This window comes from Pteropus medius, unplaced genomic scaffold (assembly GCF_902729225.1).
Source record: "Pteropus medius unplaced genomic scaffold, Ma_sr-lr_union100, whole genome shotgun sequence".
NCBI classification, from domain to species: Eukaryota; Metazoa; Chordata; class Mammalia; order Chiroptera; family Pteropodidae; genus Pteropus; species Pteropus medius.
The window spans coordinates 4131363-4149758 of record NW_024355206.1 but is presented as its reverse complement, the minus strand read 5'-3'; the positions used below and the strand labels follow the sequence as shown (position 1 = coordinate 4149758).

At 50.2% G+C, this 18396-nt stretch overlaps 1 protein-coding gene and 1 long non-coding RNA gene across 2 annotated transcripts in view; one reads left to right on the top strand and one right to left on the bottom strand.

Annotated features, from left to right (window-relative positions):
• Nucleotides 1–246: 246 nt before the first annotated feature.
• Nucleotides 247–18396, bottom strand: part of SLC28A1 (solute carrier family 28 member 1) — a 26834-nt gene continuing 8684 nt past the window's right edge. Inside the window, exons 8-17 of the mRNA XM_039858253.1 lie at nt 13774–13854; nt 12490–12570; nt 11364–11489; nt 6809–6939; nt 5656–5824; nt 5332–5529; nt 2318–2399; nt 1459–1557; nt 1209–1320; nt 247–940 (exon numbers count right to left, since the gene is read on the bottom strand). Coding sequence (XP_039714187.1) covers nt 868–940; nt 1209–1320; nt 1459–1557; nt 2318–2399; nt 5332–5529; nt 5656–5824; nt 6809–6939; nt 11364–11489; nt 12490–12570; nt 13774–13854 — 1152 coding nt within the window. The 3' untranslated portion in view covers nt 247–867. The remainder of the gene's footprint in view (nt 941–1208; nt 1321–1458; nt 1558–2317; nt 2400–5331; nt 5530–5655; nt 5825–6808; nt 6940–11363; nt 11490–12489; nt 12571–13773; nt 13855–18396) is intronic.
• Nucleotides 18143–18396, top strand: part of LOC120599276 (uncharacterized) — a 3271-nt gene continuing 3017 nt past the window's right edge. The window contains exon 1 of the long non-coding RNA XR_005651843.1: nt 18143–18338. This is a non-coding gene — a long non-coding RNA (uncharacterized LOC120599276). The remainder of the gene's footprint in view (nt 18339–18396) is intronic.

Below are 18396 nucleotides of genomic sequence, written 5' to 3'. Positions count from 1 at the left end.
AATGTATGAAGCACTGAGAACAGTGTCTGGCACATGGTGCTACGTAAACATTTGTGAGCAGTAGAATTATGTGAAGTAGTTTAAACATTAACCTATATTTCCCAAATTGTGCTCCATGGACTCTTCAACTAAAAGATGCTTCCATCAAAAAGGTTCTTCTAGTCAAATAAATTTGGAAAACGTCTCCTATGATATCCACAACGAGCTCTGACAAGTTCATAGGAACAGGGAGAGGGGGCAAGGAGGGAGGAAGAAAGACCCAAACTGTCTAACTTTATTTAGCCCAGTGTTCCCCAACCCTAGAGAAAAATGGAAGCTTCTGGACACACATCGTGGGACAGTGTTCCACAGGACACCAGTTTGGGAAGTGCCGTGGGGGAAGGCAGTGGGGTAATCTCTGAAAGTAAAGGAGTGGGTCTCTAGGACAAACCTCGGGCAGGGGGCAGGGGTAAGCCCCAGCAAGACTCAAGTGCCCAGAGAGGGAGGAAGGAAGGAGGGGCCAAAGTGCCAGGGGGAGGGGCCATACAGGAAGGGAAGGGTGCTGGGAGAGACCCACGACGGGGGCTAGAGAAGACCAGGGTGCTAGTGGATGTGAAGGGGAGAGAGAAGGAGGCAGAAGGGACCCTGAGGACTCACATGTGGGAGGCAGGAAATGGGGGAGCAGGAAGTGGGTGAGGAGTCGGGGCACCCTTCACTTACACAGCCACTCAGTCTCCACCCGCTTGCCCCGCCACTCCTCCCGCTGTGTGACTGTGGTGGGTCTAAGCCCTGTGGCTTCCCAGAGGAGAGGCCCAGAGAAGGAAAGGTAGGGACAGCTGCCCCTTGGGAAAGAACAGCCCCCAGAGGCACAAAGGCATGCTGTCCGCACTATGCACAGACGGTGTGGTTGTAGAGCCGGCAGCAGTTATCCAGGGCCTGTGGGCTGAACTCTGGGCCGGTGCTGAGGAAAAGGAAAGGCTGCAGTCTGAGCTGCAGGACGGGCTCCGCCGGCCTCTAAAGCCTGTGCAACCCTGGGGAAGTTGCTCCATGTCTCTGTTCGGCCCTTTCTCCCCAAGTTTGGTTCTCAAACCCCACTTCCTCCCCCCCGGCCACATCAGTCACAGCCAAGACATTTCTACCTCTCATCCTGGTGCCCAAGGCATCCCCCAGGCACCTGGGCCTTCTGCATCGTCACTCAGTGCCCCGTAGCCCTCAGCCCAGGCCCTCACCTCTGGAAGGCCTCTCGGCAGCACCGGTACACCTCAAAGCTGCTGGCGCTGAGGGTGGTGTTCAGGAGCATTGTGCAGTTGACCTGGGTGCCCCCGGGCACGTAGAGGATCCCTACGCAGGGAAAGCAGCGGTGAGCAGGGCGCCTTTCCCTACTGCCCGTCCCCGGGACTTCCAGGGGCCAGAGCCCCAGCCCCCAGCCCTGCCCTGGGGCCAGCTGCAAAGCCAGGTCTCAGCCAGGCAGGGACTCACCTGCCACACAGGCGTTCACCAAGGACACACAGGCACCTGTGCAGAGTGCCCGGAGCACAATCTGGGAGAAGTCGCTCCTCCGCTGGGGGGCCATGGAAGCTGCAAGGGTACAGAAGAGCTCAGGGCCAGGACACCACAGGCCTCTCTGCCCAGGCTCTGCACCTCTGGCTGTCTCTGCTGACGCCCCTTCTTCTCCTGGGTGGCCAGAGGGATGGACGCTGTCCTCCTGACCACAGGCTGAGGGCGGGAGTCCTCCCTGGCTTGACTTGGGCCTATAGGTAGCACTCCACATCTCCCCATACACCATAAGTGGCAGACATATGAAAAGAACGTGAGTCTGGAGTCAGGGATTAAATACAGTCTGGGATTAAATACAGGCTCGGCCACTTGCTAGCTGAGTAACTTGGGCCATCACTTCATTTCTCCAAGACTCAGTTTCCTGCTCTGTAAAATGGGATGACTACACCCCAGACAGGGGGAGTGTGAGGAGTGGAAATGGTTTTGTAAAGAGCTGAGAGCTGAGCGGAGCCTTCCTCCCTAGGGATCCCCCCCACTCCCTGCCATGCCTGTCCACAGTGGGTGCAGGAACTTGTAGGCCAGAGCCTCAGGGGACAGGAAAGCACCGTACCTCTCACGCCTCCCCACATCCTGAGCCAGGCCCGGCCTGCCCTGTCCCTCAGCCCAAACAACAAAGAAATTATGGAATTCCTGGGCTGGGAGAAGCCTCCATGGCCATCTTGCTCAGGCCCCACCTGACACCAATGGGGGAACTGATCTCCGGGCAGGCGTTTCACAGCCAGGACTGGAATCTAGGTCCCTAATTCTCCAGCACTCTGGGGAGGCCCCCCCCAGGACTCACTCAGGCCTCCCAGCATGATTCCAATGGAGCTGAAGTTGGCAAATCCACAGAGGGCATATGTCGTGAGGACCTCTGCTCTGACCTGAAAATACAGAAGACAGGTGAGGAAGGGGGTCCCCTCAGATGGGACGGGAGCACCGGACACCACCCAGCTCCCTGGCCTTAATGTCACCCACTTGCTCTGTGTCTTTGACCTTGGAAGTGCTCAGTGCTGCCCCCGCCCTGGCCTTGCCACCCACCTCTAAGTCCGTTCAAGCTGCACCACCTCAAACACAGAGCTCTTCAATCTGCTTAGCTTAATTTCCAGCCTTTCTGGGCATGATTCAGGCTTTCTCAGTCCTACCAAGCTCTGGACCCAGGGGGCACTCGCGTGGGTGGCCCTATCCCAGCCCTCTGCCGTCTTGCCATCTGTCTACTGTGAACCTCTTGGGCTGAGAGCCCTCTGGCTCCTGTCATGCTGAGGGTGGAGGGTGGAGTGTGGCCTGGTGAAGACAGTGAGGGACTTGGAGCCCAACCAACTTGGGTTCCAGGCCTGTCCCCACCTATAATCAGGTTGAGCAAATCAATAGCCTCTTTATGTTTCAGCTTCTCCATCTGGAATGTGGGGATGGTCGTTCTAGCCTGGAAGGGCTGTCTTAAGGATTTTTACCATGTATGGGAAGTATCAGGTGTACAGTATGTGTTCAAGCAAAATAATTCTCCTTCTCTTTTGCTCTGAATGTTTAACTTCTCAGAAAAAAGTGTTAAGAGTCAAAATGGAACAATTTGTAAGAAAAAAATTGGCTTAGACCCATACCTCACACCACATAAAAAAATTAATTCTAAATCAAAGATGCAGATAAAAATTAACATTTTAAACAAATAATAGGAAACATAGGATAGTGATTATTATATCTATAAGGTAGTATTATAACCCATTCTGGAGAGAAGCCAACTGAGGCTCAAAGAGGTCAGGTAACTGAGAAAGTTCGCAGAGCAAGAAGGCAGCTGTGTCACGTCTGAACTCAACTCTGACTACAAAACTCATACGTTTAAACACTTCACTACATTATTTCAGGAACTTAACACTTACTAGATTTCTGGAATAGAGATAACTTTCTATGTTATCCATAAAGGAAAAGATTGGTATAAAATTCGTTTTAAGAAAAATCCCTGAATACAAAATAAATACAAAATAAAGGGGGGGGAAAGATTAGGAAAAATATGTGTAGAAAATATAACAGAAAAGGATTAATGCCTTTAACATAAAGAGTTTATGCAAATTGACAAAAAAAATATGAAGGCACCTGCATCTTGCTGGCTCACCTACAATCACCCTCCATACAGCAGCCCGAGGAACGTGACACGTCAAATCTTCAGTAACTTCCTAAGACGCCTGGCCTGGGCCACTCTCTTTTACGACTGGTTACCACCTTCTCTAATTGCACTTCTTGACTCTCAGTTTCTCCAAACAAGTGCTTTTCAACCTCAGGATCTTGGCACGTGCCTCTTTGCCTAGCACGCTCTTCCCAGCTTCTCCTGGCCCCTTTACCTCCCTCCAAGACTTAGCTTAAATGCCACACTGCAAGAAGGCCTTATCTGACCAGATCAGTCAAGGAAAACCCCTTCTCTGTTTCTCCTTGTTTCCTTCAGAGAACTTACCATGAATTGTGGTAATTTTATTTTTTATTCTTTTGCTTTCTTGTGTTTTGTATCTGTCTTTCATTTTCATGATCCCAAGGACTATGTCTGTGTAATTTCCATTTTTATCCCTGGCACTTTAGCGGTCTCAACAAATACTTGCTGAAGGAACGAAGTTCATTAAAAAAAAAATGTCCTGAAGGAATGTACCATCCATCGTCTCCAGAGGAGAGAGTGAGACTGGAGATGAGGATGAGGAGAGGGAAAACCAGTGCTTTTTACTCCATACAAACCTTTTTTAAAACACTAGAGTACATTCCTTAACAAAAAAAAGAAAAAATATATCATGTTAAAAGTTCCTAGTAACCCAAGAAATGCAAATTAAAGCAATGAGGCATTATTTGCCTGTTCAAATAGCATTTTTTTTTTTAAAGAGGCCACTCAATACTGTTCAGTGTATGGTGAAATCAATGCTCACAGGCACAGCCCAAGGGCCATTTCAGTTGCTACAACCCTTTGGGAAAGTTACTGGCAGCAATCACATGGGGACTCGTGGCATGTGATTCAGTCATCCCACATCTGGGAAAGCTCCTGAGGAAGCGATCTGTGAGAAGGAAAAAGTTCTGTGCATGAAGCTATTCCTTTAAGCATCATATACAAGTGCCAAACACTGAAATTAATCTGAATGGCCTGACAGCAGGGGATTGGTTAAATATATGAGGAAACAGATATCGAAATGATGCTTACGTCGTAATAGTAGGTGGGAGAAAAGCTGGCGACAATAGAGTATGAATGCTATAGTGACAACTATGTGAATTCTCTTAAAAAGTATAGAAAAAATGTATAAGGCAACAACAGCTGTTATTTCGGGATGGTGAGATGGGTAATTTTTTCATTCCCAATGATTTTACATAGAGCTTTCATTCTTTTACAAAAGATAATAGAAAGAGCCAATCCCTGAACTGAATGCAGTGTACTGATAGTGATGTAGTGGTGAGGTCTCCCTTCTTCACTTCCAGCTCACTGGACACTCACATCTATTCCTTTGGGGTGGACGTGGCAGATGCTACACCAGTTTTCCAATAGAAATTTTTCCCAGAATCCAATAGGGCTTTTCAACAGGAGAGGCAAGGAGCAGCGGCTGTCCCAAAGCCACACAGGATGGAGGCCCACCTACAGCTAGATCTCAGATATCTCCAACAAGGCTCCTTCCCCACTCATCAGCCTCCTAAGAGATCTCAAGGTGATGGCAGTGAAGCCTGAAGCCATCTTCTTGCCTACGGCAGTAGGATGTCAGGGGTTGAGGGCTACTTCAGTGTGTCTCAGCAAAGGCAGAGAGCCAGAAGAGCATCTGTGTCATGCCCCTGCCTCAGGGAGGGGACCGGGATACTCACGGAGATCCACTGCTTCTTGGCACCAATCCACTCCTCAACCCCTGCAAGGCGGCGCTGCTTGTACTGGGAGAGCTCCTGATAGGCCACAAACTCATTCAGAAACAGCTTGATCCCCAGCAGCTCAGCCACCACTGGGCAGTCCTCCCAGGCCACACCCATCAAGAAGGCCAGAGGCCGAAGGGCATAGGAGCAGATGAGCTGAGGCGTAAGGCAAAAGGAGCTGCTGGGATCTGGGCTGGCCTGGGGCCTCTTGGATACCCAACCACCACCCACCATCTGGGGACCGCCCCCTCCACAGAGCAAATGCGGTGGCCAAAACTATACCTGGAAGCTGAGTCCCTGAACGTCCACCATGGCCCCCAGCCAGGAAAGAGCAGCGTTGATAAAGGCTAGCACAGCCAGGAAGGCAATCAGGTTGGCTGCAATGTTGGCTATGATCCTCACAGAGACGGCAGCCCCACTGCTGGTGGCTTCTAAGAGGTTCTGAGCATCTCTGTTGTTGGGATCAAGAGCCACCTTATTGGCCTATCCCCACAAACAACAGAGCCCTCCATCTTATAGGATCAGAGAAGAAGCCGAGGGTCCTTGTTTTCTCCCTGAGAGAAAGGGGCTGGTCCCAGCACCAGGATAGGACTCAGACTTCTAGCACACAGCTGTCCAAGATAGGGGCCATTAGCCACGCGTGGCTTTTGAGCACTTGAAAGGAGACTGCTCAGAACTGAGATATGTTGTAAGTATAAAATACACACTGGATTTTTTTAGTTTAGTACAAAAAATGTAAAATAGCTTATTAATCATTTTTATATTGATTACATGACAATATAACATTTTGGATGTATTGGGTTAAGTAAAATATTTTATCAAAATCACCTCTTTCTTTTTACTATTTTAAAGATGGTACTAGAAATTTTTAAATTACAGATGTGTATCACATATTTCCACAGGACGGCGCTGCTCTGGGCCTTCAGGAAGTTGGAGATGGGCCTGACCTCACCACCACATTCACTACCCCAAGAACACTTGTCAAAAGTGGTGCCTTTTTCAACATTTTTAAAGGATTAAATGTTACAGGACTGCTGTTAAGACTATGATGAAGAGATATTGGGAGGTGAGTAAAATCCACAATGGCGCTCAATATGTCAATATGTGATTGACACATTGATGGTCTGAGCTCAAGGCATGTAGAGAAGGTGGCACGGAGCCTTTTCACGACTGTCCTCACTACACACGCACCAGGCCACTGTCCCATGCCTTGAGCAGTCCATTGTTTCTGGCTAGTTCCAAGGCTGGAAATTAAGATGTAAAAACTGGAATCCGTGTTTTTGTGAACAAAACCACAACAAGGGCAGTGGAGAGGTGGGCCTGGGATTGGTGGAAGGGCAGACAAAAAGGGACCCACTGCTGCTCCCACTCTGCTCCTGTCCCCACCGTCCACCACCACCACGCGTCCCTCTGCTGGCCCTCCTGCTGTGCTCACCCACAGCTCAGTCTCACTCCTTCCGCACTCCTGAACTTAGACTCCTCCACCTCTGGGTAGACTAGCTTGGAGAGGGCCAAAGCACAAGGGGCAGCCATCACAGACGCAGCAATCAAGGAGGCAGCATCAATCTGCAAAAGTGAGTATGGAGAGACAGTCATGGGACGTGCCAGAGCCCAGGAGCGCAGCCCAGGGCAGCAGGGGCCATTGTATTTGGCCCCAGTGGTATGTCGTCATCATCAGCACTGCTGCCATCGCTATTGATAATGACAGCTTGATGTGTAGAGGATTGCAGGCTACAACGTACAGAACCTCATATTGTCCCCAGTACTTCTGTAAGTGAGGCAGGATGAGTACAGTTGACCCTTGAACAACACGGGTTTGGAATGCCAACCCTCGGGTAGTCAAAAGACTGCGTCTAACTTTTGACTCCCCAAAACCCTAACTACTAACAGCCTATTGTTGCCTTACTGATAGCATAGTCAATTAACGCATATTTTGCATATGTATTATACACTGTATTCTTATAATAAAGTCAGCTAAAGAAAATGTTATTAAGAAAATCGTAAGAGAAAATATATTTGAAAATTACTGAAAAAATCGACATATAAGTAGACCCATGCAGTTCAAACTCAACCTGTTCAAGGGTCAACTGCAGTTGACCCTTTTTATTATCTCATTTTACAGACAAGGAGACTGAGACATCAGACAATTAAATGTGACTTGGCCAAGGCATTAGAACACATTATGTCTGTTGGCTCCAAGTTCAAGTTTCTTCCTTCTCTTCCAGGCTGTCTCCCTTTGATCACTAACCAGACGGTTGGTTCGCCACTGGCTGAGGGGTTTGTGATGGTTTCAGAGAAAGCTCATGGAACCTGAGAGTTGGGGTGGACTCAAGAGGTGACCCAATTTGACCTCGCGGTGTAGGAATGTCTTCCCTCTACAGGATCTCTCCTCACATACTCACTGTAACAGGGAACGCATGGCGTCCAAGCAGCCCATCACACCCACTCCTGTGGCCAGAGAGTTCTTTCTCAGGAAATTTACCCCCTGCAACAGCCATCCTGTGGCCCTGGGTTCTGCCATGTCCTGGAGCTATGCTCAGAGGCCCTTCCCAACAAAACGGAGCCACCTGACCCCAGCATTATTCCTTCCTAGATTTTTATCCTGACTGTTGTCCCAAACCTCTGCTTCTCTGTTCTCCTCCACAGAGATAGATGGGACACTTTTTTACCACTATGATATTTACTAAATGGGAAAATCAGAACTAACTCAAACATCTAGCACTGGAGAAACAGCGAAGCATTGTCAAGTTGCCATAGGAAAGGATGGTCACCACGGCTTTGCAATAATGGAGGGAGATGCCCACAAAACTGCATGTAAAACATAACCACGACAATGAAAAAGAACAAAAAACAAAAAAACTCCAAAATTATGCGTAACAAGAAGATCAGAAAGAAATACACCAAAATGTCAACTGATTGTCCATCCCTGACTAATGAGGCCAGGGCTGATTTTCTTTTCTTTCTGCTTTTTTGTATATTTCAAAGATATATTTTGCTTTTATAAACAGAGAAATAAAATAGAATTCTTCTCCTTAAATTGTGTAATAAATCAACTGTAGTTCTTCAATTTTAAATAAAAAGGATAAAAAGGAGGGGGTAAGTTTAAGCTGCATACTCAGGCCAATAAAAGCCCAGGCCCAGGGCCACGGAAGTACCTGGAACTGCCACTGAAGACAGGCCTGGGCGACTTTCTAAGGCTCTGAAACTCATGTAATATCCTTCTTCTTCTTTTAAACCCCATTGGTTTCTTTTCGATGGTAAGCAAAAACCCCTTAAGACATGAACTAGCACCAGCACGACCTCCTCTGCCCCTGTCACAGGCACTGGGTGTGCAGACCCTGGCCCTGTGGGAAGAAGCCAGCCTCAGGGCAGGTATCCTCTCTGGACTTCTGGGCTGGGCTTTGGAACTTCACTGGCCTCCTCCTCAGCTGCCCATCTCCAGTAGGGACAGTGCCACACCTGGAATCCTAGGATCTTCCCTCCAGCAGCCAGTATGCTTCCTCCAGCTTGGAGGTTACCTCTGGTTTGTTAATTTGAGTCCCAGCAGGAAACATGCCTGACAGTTGTCCCATTCCTGGACACTGTAAGCCAGTCGTGGCCACAGCTTCAAATGCCCCATCCAGTCATGTCTCGTTCATCTTGGAAAGGGCCAAGTCCTGCACAGGCAGGGCTCCCTGGGCCATGGGGTCAGCGTGCACAAAGCCTCCCCATGGTCCCCCAAAGCCACGACATCCCCCGGCCCGCCTCCAGGCACCTGGTCAGGAATGCCTTCGTCCAAGCATCCTAGGACTCAGGTTAGGGAAGGACAGAGGGTCTGAGCCTTCTCTTTGAATTTTCAAAAAGCTCTTTACTAGGAAAGGAAATAAATCCAGGCAACTACAAAGCATAAAGTTGGTCTAGTTCAGAAGGATGGATTTCCTAATATGTCTGGGAAAGAACTACCAAGGCTTCGATATCATGAGAAGTGCCTTCTGCCTGGTTTTGCATTTAATTCTTAAACTGCTATGAGCTGGGCAGTAATCCTGTTGACAGACATACAAGTAAATGCTCACTTGGCCCTGCTCAGGATGCCACAGACCCTGTCCCAAGGGATCTCACTCTTGTGCAACTGAGGAGCATCAGTGGCTGACCCCCTCAATGTTACCCTGCCCAGCCTTGGTCCACAGCTCCAGACACACATTTAAATATCTTCTCATGGTGGCCCTTGAACCAGAGGGGTGGGTAGAGAGACCAATTTCCGGGTTTAGCAGAGAAAGCTGGTGCTTGCTTTAGAGCTTTTGGGAAATATGGTGAAAATGGAGATGTATGTGGAGGCCCCCATGAAAGGATTCAGTCAGGTGGCCCCTGGGACCTCAGACCAGGGAAGAAAGTCTAGACCGGCACTGTCCAACACAAATATAATGGGAACCACATCCATGATTTTAAATTTTCTAGTAGCCAATATAAAAAGAAACAAGTGAAGTTAATTTTAACAATATATCTGATTTAACTCAATATATCCAAAATGTTTTTTCCACCCATGTATCAATATAAAACTTATTAATAAAATATACATATATATTTTTTTCCCATATGATATCTCATAGCAGATCTCATTTCAGACCAGCCACATTTCAAGTACTCGACAGCCACATGTGGTGAGTGGCTACTGTGTCAGACAGCACAGGTCTATAATATCCAGGTATTAGCAATAGGAGGGGTGAAGGGCAAAGGGAGCCAGAAGCCGAGCAACAAGGAGAACGGAGAGAGCACGAGGGATCTTTATGGAATTCAGGGGTTGAGGGCAGAGCCAAAGACACAGTGAAGAACAGCCTGGAGGAGAGAGTGAAAGGAAAGAAGGGAGAGGGTAGAAAGGCAGGGTTCTGGGAGACCCCGAAGCTGCTGCAGTGGCGGCCAAGAGCCAGGTGGGGGCAGAAGAGAACTTCTCTGATACCAGATAAGTTCTGAGGTGCTCTTCACCTGCGCCAACTATGATGATAGCTCTGGGGCTGCCACACTAGGGGCTGTACATAAAGGCCCATGACCACCTGGTTGATCTGGCAGCCTTTGCGCAATCTGTAGAGATTCACGGAAGCGGATATCCAGGCCCTATCAGTGGGGAGGCCTAAGAAAGGAGAGGAAAGTAGGCTAAGCTGTAATAGCAGCTACATCCACGTAGTAGAAATAATACCATTCTTTAAACTAGCTATGAGACCCAAAAACAGGTTAAGACAGTTAAAGGTCCTAAGTCTCCAAAATATTATGGCATCCTCTCCTCTAATACGCCACCATAAAATATTTCGGGAACAGTTTTGAGTTTCCATTTTTGAAATGTCAAATTCCTTCCTAAATCAACTGGTGGAGGGGGGGGGGTGGGATGCACTAGCTCTGATAGGCCTTTCTTAAGCCTTGGTGCGAATCAGGTGACCTCTAAAATGCTAGATGGGAGGGTGCCAGGCCAGAAGACCAAGCCCCAGAGTGCAAGGGGCCTTCTTGAAGAGTCACGCAGCCGCCTCTCTACCCAGGCAGCTGTGTGGGCCTGTGCTGATGAGGTTACTAGTGTGGCCCAAATGTCCTGAGGGAAGGAGGGGCCGAGGGGCAGGCTGGCTTGTTTCAAGCCCACCCCTCAGCCACCCCCAAGGACAGAGACAGGTGGAATTTGAGACTACAGAAGGAGACTGTGGGTGTCATCCCCTCACACATGCACACACATCAGGAACAGTGAAAGGCAGACCGTGGTCCACCTCACTCTAGGGACTAAGTGGCAATGCACTGTATGGAGAAACTTACCCAACTCATCCCCTGACGGCTCGACATTTACATTCTTTTGTTTATTCCTTTTTGCTATCACAAATAACGTTGGAATTTTGCATGTTTTGAACACTCATCAACATATTTCTATATCGTAATATTTCTAACTGGGTCTAAAGGAAGGAGTATTGCAAAACTGACTGCTAGATGTTCTCCAAAAAGATAATGACAAATTATACTCTCATCAAGTGTGTTCATACCCCAAAAGAGATGTAGGCGCCCAGCAGGGAGCCGGCAATCGTGGCGTAGCCTCCGGTCATGACAACATGGATTTCAGAGAGGGTCATGTCTGCCAAGTAGGGCTGGATCAGTAGAGGAGCCTCCGTCTGCAAACAGGAAAGACATCAGACAAACAGAACTGGCCAGGCCAGCACAGGCACCTGGGGGTGTCTCCTCCCCAGCGGTGAGCAGGTCACAGTGAGTGCTGAGATCTCAGGAGAAGAGACAGCAGGTGGGGTAAGGACTGTGGCTTGTGCTTGGCTGAGCCTCTCTGAACCTCAGCATTGGCTGGGCTCTGTGCAAGGACCCCCAGCCCTTCCCCTTGGCCTGATAATGCTCCTCCGTATCAAGTGCCTACCATGTCCAGGCACCCCACTAAGCACCCCACATTCATTACTCACAACCTTCTGAGAAAGAAGAGATCATCCCTATTTTCCAGGAGAGCGAACAGGATCAGAGAGGTTCGAAGAATGATCTCTGTTCACACAAAGGGCCAGAAGCAGATGTAACTCCAGGCCTAAGCTCTTAATGAAGCCTGGGGGTTGCCAGAAGGAAAGGCAAATATGTCTTTTGGTGACTCAAATGTTGGGCAGATGGGCCAGGTTCCAGGAACAGTCTGAAGAGGCTCACTCTCAGGAGGGTCAGGCCTTCTGAAAGGGACAGGGGACTTATAGTGCCTTCAGAGTCATATTTACTTTGGAAAATACCTTTTCAAAAAGAGGGAGGAGGAAAAAGACAAAATTAGGTAGTGCAAAGAACCCTGGTCAGAAAGAGGAAACCTGGATTCTAAGTCCTGGCTTATCCTGTGGGATCTTGGCAAGTCATTCCCACTCCTGAGCCTTGCTTTCCTCTTTTACAAAAGGAGAACGTGGGACTCCAACTGTAGGATTTGTCAGTCTCTAAGCTGATGAAGACAGCCTAGACCTAGAATGGTAGAAGGTGCCAGACAGATACCATCCTCCCTGGCATGACCCAGGCAAAATGGACCCCCAGACATGCATTCGTGGGGCAGCCGCCTTTGATGACCCTGGGAGAAGGTGCACGTGACTGAATCAGAGCTCCAGCGAACCAGAGCCCTGCCTTCCCTGGGAAGGCCACAGGACCCACCTGGCTTACAAAGATGTTTCCAGCCACGCTCAGGGTTTCGGTGGCCGTGGTGCCCATGGTTACCTGCATCAGCCAGGCAATCTAGAAGGAAGCAGGGTGCTTTTTGTGGGCTGGCATCAGCAAGCCTCAGAGGCAGAGAGAATCAGGGATAGAATTACCTTACAAATCTTCCTTCCAAATCCCAACCTAGGTAGAACCCCCCACATAGATTTCCCCAAAAGGTCCATTCATCTTCTTCCAAACCTCCGTCAGTGGGGCCTACCATCCACAAAAAAATGGGTTCCCTGGTCAAATGTATCTGAGAGGCACTGTACACACACACCTTGGAGATAACCAGTACATACTGTTTAGTAAAGGCTCAGAGAAGTCCTGCACGAAGCTCGTTTAAATTTGTTAGCTTCACAAAATCAACTGACCGTGGGATCCCTTTACCTTGTAGCATTTATTAACCTGATACAGAACTAGAGTTTTGTGAAAAAGGCTGTGGGAAACATGAATTAGAAAGTTCCTCCTTTCGATCAAGATGAAATCTGCTTCCCTGGACCTTCTCCTCTGCGGGCACCTCTCAGGCTGCCCTTCCCCCTCCTCTGCCCCGGCCTTCTCTTTCCCAGTCCCATCATTCCTACTTCCTTCAGCCATTCTACGGATGCTGTCTGGCCCTTCCACTCTCCCACCAACAATTCAGTTTATCACAGCTCCATGGTTGATCACATTCTCCAGATTTGAGGATCACTGCCTTCCTCCTGCCAGACACTGAGCTCTCACCTAACCACAGGTGGTTTCTGCATTTCTGGTAGCCACCTGATGGTACCGGGTTATTCTGAGTTCAATCAGCTAAAAGCTTAGAATCTTTTGCCAGGACTGATGCTATCTCTTGTGTCCTGGTTTTGTACAGCAGGTTGTACAGAAGATAAGCATTTACAACAGCTAAGTCTGGCCAATGCGGCTCACTGCTCCAGTCTCAGAACTTTAAGTATAAATCTTTCTTTCCCTTAACATTTCTTCTCAATGCAGCCTCAGTTCTGCAAACTTCCCTCCCACAAAGACCTCCTTGGATTTTCGTGCCACTTAGTGTATCATGACGAGAGACTCTGTGAAAGGATGTTTGGTTGGCAGTAGGTTTGACAGGGTATAGACCCTGGGATCAGGGGATTCTGGAAAGGTCCAAGCTCTCAGAGCAGGGGACTGGGAGAAGATTTCGGCTGGGAGCATGGCACTCTGGGAGAGAATGAGCCCTGTGAGCAGGTGGCTGGGAGAGCACAAGCCATGGCACTGGGAACTCACCTTCAGGATCACCCACTGCATGAGGCCCACGTAGTAGAGAACTGACGTGATGCAGCTGAAGAAAACAATAATGGGCAGAACCTGCCAGGAAAGAGCAGGGGCCTGGGTCAGAGGCAGGCAGGTGCAGGGGACCGGGCAGGGCCTCCAAGCCTCCGGACAGCCCGTTCCATCTGAGGCCTTGCCACTCGGAGGCCGGACAGGGTCAGGGAAGCAGCTCTGAACTCAGTGCATGAAATCACACATGGGCCCTCTTTGGAGTTCCGGCCCCTGTAAATACTGACCATTCACTCGGCAATCTTCCCCCCTTCCCTCACCAAAGGTGAAGCCTGTGCTGTGGTAGAGAGGCAGGACCTGAGTCCTCCACTTTCTATCACCTGTAGAATGAGGACAGGATGCCTACCCATCAGGGCTGTGAAGGTTAAAGAAGCTGGCTCGGGGCCTGGCTCCTTGCACAGTGTCTGACCTCTGCCATGAGCTCACTCCCTGACCCCTGACTCTAGCCTTAACCTCCCTCCTGTGCTTTGGGCCTGAATTAGGGGTCCCTCATCTCTCTAGTGCTCTACTTCCACTCACTGCCAGCGAGCTCAGAAGTGGACTACTCGTGGACCTGCAACTCGTGTTTCCTCCTGTCGCTCCATTCCCTGGTCCCAGGCTTATCGCTTCTCTTTGCTCACTCCAAGCCTCAGTAATTCTTCCTTCAAAACTTTTCTCACATCCATTGCTAGTCTCCAGGCCAGGGCCGCGGCCTGTGCTGCTTCACAGCGGGCTGACTTACAACAGGGAGGACTGGCAACACGGTAAAGGTCTCCCCGGGGAGGGCGAGTTCGATGACCTGCGGGATGGTCAAGGGGCGTGCTGAAGTACGGAGGCAAGAATGAGGGCGCTCTCTGGGCTTTGGGGATGATTTCCAAGATCGCTGTTAAATGCAAAAGGGAAGGTGGAGAACGGGGTGCTGTTAGGTGCACAGCAAAGGGCAGGGGTGGCACTGGGTGTGCTCTCGCGTGGGCGCGCAGTATCACGAGAAGGATCTGCAAATGGCCGGTGATGGCCGTTGCCTTGGGGAGGGAATTGGGTGACTTGGGGGTCAGGGTGGACGGAGGCTCGCTCTTTACCATATTCCCTTTCGCTCTGTTGAAACGTGTTACTTGTTCCAAACAGTTTTAAAATAAGTTACACAGTGCTAGTAACAACACAGCAGTACTCTTGTGCTAAAATGGTAAGTGGGAAAATTGGAACGTTAAAACCACTGAAAGAGGGCCGAGAGGCAGGACACCCAAACAGCCAAAGTTGCTTCTGCGTACTGGGCCTGTGGACATTTTGTTTTCTTTTTTCTCTATGTCCAATTTCTCATCTGCTCCTCTAATTTTCTATAACATGGACACTTCTCAGGGGTGGGGAGCACGGGCAGAAGAGAGGTTTGGGGAAAGCTCGTCAGCTCGGTTTTGAACTTGCTGGGTTTGGGATGCCTGCAGGACATCCAAGTGGAATGTTGAGTGGGGAGCTGGACAAAAGGTCAGGAGCAGGGGTGAGGTCTGGGCCAGGCCTCGGTTTGGGCTCCTGAGCACAGAAGCGCAGACTGAGGCTGGGAGGAGATACAATTCAGAGGAAATCGCCCTGAGTGTGAAGAGCAGTGACGAAGACCGGGGCCCTGCGGTCAGCGTCTTAAGGGGTGAGAGGGGAAGGACAGGCGCATGGAGGAGACGGAGGACAAACAGAGGGTTGGAGGACATCCAGGAGACAAGGACAGCTTTTCCAGAAGGGGCGGTCGGTCAGCTGTGCCAGATGCATCAGAGAACTCTAGAGAGGTAGGGACTGAGATGGACGCCTGGCACTTAGGGATTCAGGGGTCCCCGGTGTCCTAGACGAGAGAGTCGGACGAGGGTGGGGACAGAGGCTAGGTGTCAGTGAACCATGAGAAAGTGGAGACGGCGAGGGCAGAAGCAGGGCTGCGTGAAAAGAAGGAGGCCAGAGCAGGGGGTTGGTGGGGAGGGCTGTTTTTGTTTGTAAGAAGAGAGACTCTGAAGCAATCAAATTTAGGCTCCAGTTCAGAGTGAATGGCTGATCTGGTGGGCCTGGTGACAAGAGCCCGCCAAGGCCCTCCCCCGAGGTAAGAGACAAGCCCCACTGCAGGGCTGGTGCTTTTCTTCCCACAAGAAGCCTGTGGCGTTTATCTGGACCTGCTCCACTCAACATCTTGTCACGCTCTTCACTGCAGTGGGGATATCACCTGACAGAGAACACAGGCATCGGCTGAAGAAACTCTTCCCTGTCCTGTGACTCCTCCTGGCTGCCTGGTGCTGCACACCAACACGAGGGGTGTGACATCACTCTGCTGTCCCTTGGAGTGAAACGCATAGAGGATCACGTACTGTCTAGACGGCTTGTCAAATTTATCCTGGGAGGGACTGCTCGGCAGGCTGGCAGGGCTGCAGAGACTGCCAGAGCCAGGAAGGAGTGTGCCCAGAGCGGTGGTCTGCAGGAGCAGACGTGCTCCCACCAGCAACCGGGAGACATTCTACCTGTGAGGGGAGACTCTGGTGGGGTGAAAGCTGCGCTTGGGATTAACTGGTGACTATCTAGGGAGGGAAGATGAATTGAAGAGAAGAGAGGTGGCCCCAATTTTCTGTGGTGAGACATTTAGTACTCAATAAAATCCCTGAGGCCAATGTGATCTCCCAGCTGGGAAACGTGTCTGGGGCCTGTCATGTGTGAGGTGGCAAAAGACCTGGCAGGCAACTGAAGACAATGCTGCCACGGGAAGGAAGAGGGGAGGGCCACTAAATCCTACCATGTATCTACTGTGTGGTCCTGCTATGTGCTGGGTACCCAATGCAGTGACTCATCAGTCCTCAAAGCCGCGGAGGTAGATGTAACTCTACTTCACAAATGGGGACACTGAGGGTATGAGATGTTGGGTACCTGCCCAAGGTCACACCCTGCAAAGAGACAGAGTACGTCCTAGCCCCCAACCAGTTTGCCAAGATGCTGCCATGACCCTGAGGAGCTCTGCCCTAGGCCAGTCCTGAGGCCACATTACTCTGTCTTCAGGGGCAGCACTCATCCTCTCCAAAGGAGAATCTGAGTCGGGGTGCAGCTGCCCCAGTAAGACCTGACCACTGCTTTGTGGAAACTCAAAGCAGTCTGGGCCTGCTGGCAGCAATGCTCACCTGTAAGTCAAGGAAGAAGAACTTCTACCTCTCTCAGCCAGTGGTTTTCAAAGTGTGGTCCCTGGACTAGCAGCATCGCCTGAGAATTTGTTAGAAATGCAAAACTGGAGCCCCACTCCCAGAGTTTCAGAGGTCTGCAGTGGGCCTGAGAATTTGGCCTTTCCAGGTGCTGCCGTCTGGACTTCACACTCTGAGAACCACGCCCTCAGAGCAGACATCATGTCCTCGCCAGGAAACAGGTTCTGAAGGCAGGATTAAACTCACTCGGACTTGGCCCTGCTGCTTCCTCTCCCTGGAGGGAGCTGAGCCAGGACTCCTGATGACTTCCTGAGGCTGTCTGGGCAAACCTCCACACCACCAGCCCCCGAGGCTCAAGCACTGCTGACCGAGCCGCCACCAGACAATAAACCACAAAAATCCAAAGCTGGAAGATTCCACAGAGGTGACTGTTGCAGTGTCGGCCCCGTCACCAACATTAGGCAAAAGCAGATAAACTGGACACGCCTCCTGACTTCCTGCTCATGCCACCCCTTCGCCCAGAATGACCTCGCCACTCAGTCCCTCGTGCCCATCTCTGCCTGTCAAGCCTTCTTCAGAGACCTCTGCAGGTGCCATGCTGTTACAAGATCTCTCCTGGTTCAACTGTCCCATCTCCCTCCTTTCTACACCCCAACCTGGTCTCCATTTACTTCCCATTCCCTCCTCTGAAAATTCTGCTTACTGAGGTAACCAGTGGCCCCTTAATTACGAAATCCAATGGCACCTTTCAGTCCTTATCTTACTTTTTTTTCCCCAGTCCCTATCTTATTTCATTTATTTATGTGCAAAATTTGACGCCGTTGACCGCCGGAGGTCGCAGAGGCTGCATCAGGGAGATATCCTAAACCCCTTAGGAGATGAAAACATTTTCCTTCACCCTTCACTGTGTGAGCAGCACTGCTGAGCTTAGGAAGTGCATGCTCGTTCCAGAGGCTACAGTGTTAGTAAAGGAACGAGTGAACATTCGCTCCCAGGTCCACCGGACCCAGGAAGGATGGGAGGTGATCGTGTGGGTGGAAAGTTACCAGAAGGGAGATGGAGCCAAGGTGAAATGACTAATCAAGATGATACAGCCAGGAGGTGGCTGCCATGTCAACTGCACTGGACTCCAGGCCAGGGGAGGCGGGGGCGCTAAACTTCCCAGAGGAGTGACGGAGCTGAACTGCGGCCCAGCAGGAAGCAGTTTAGATTCTGAAAATCTGAGCAAGCTCAGAGAAGACTTCCCCAGGCTGATGTGAGCCAAAGGCCTTGGACTAGGTCCACATGGTTCATGGAAAGAACCGAAAGAAAGTTTCTGAGTCTTATATTCAAGTCGGCACCAACAAAGCCATCCCCATCTTGAAGACAAGCCCAAGTCTGGTAAGTGTGCATACACATGCGTGCGTGCGGGTGTGTGTGTGTTTTTTTTGTGTGTGTG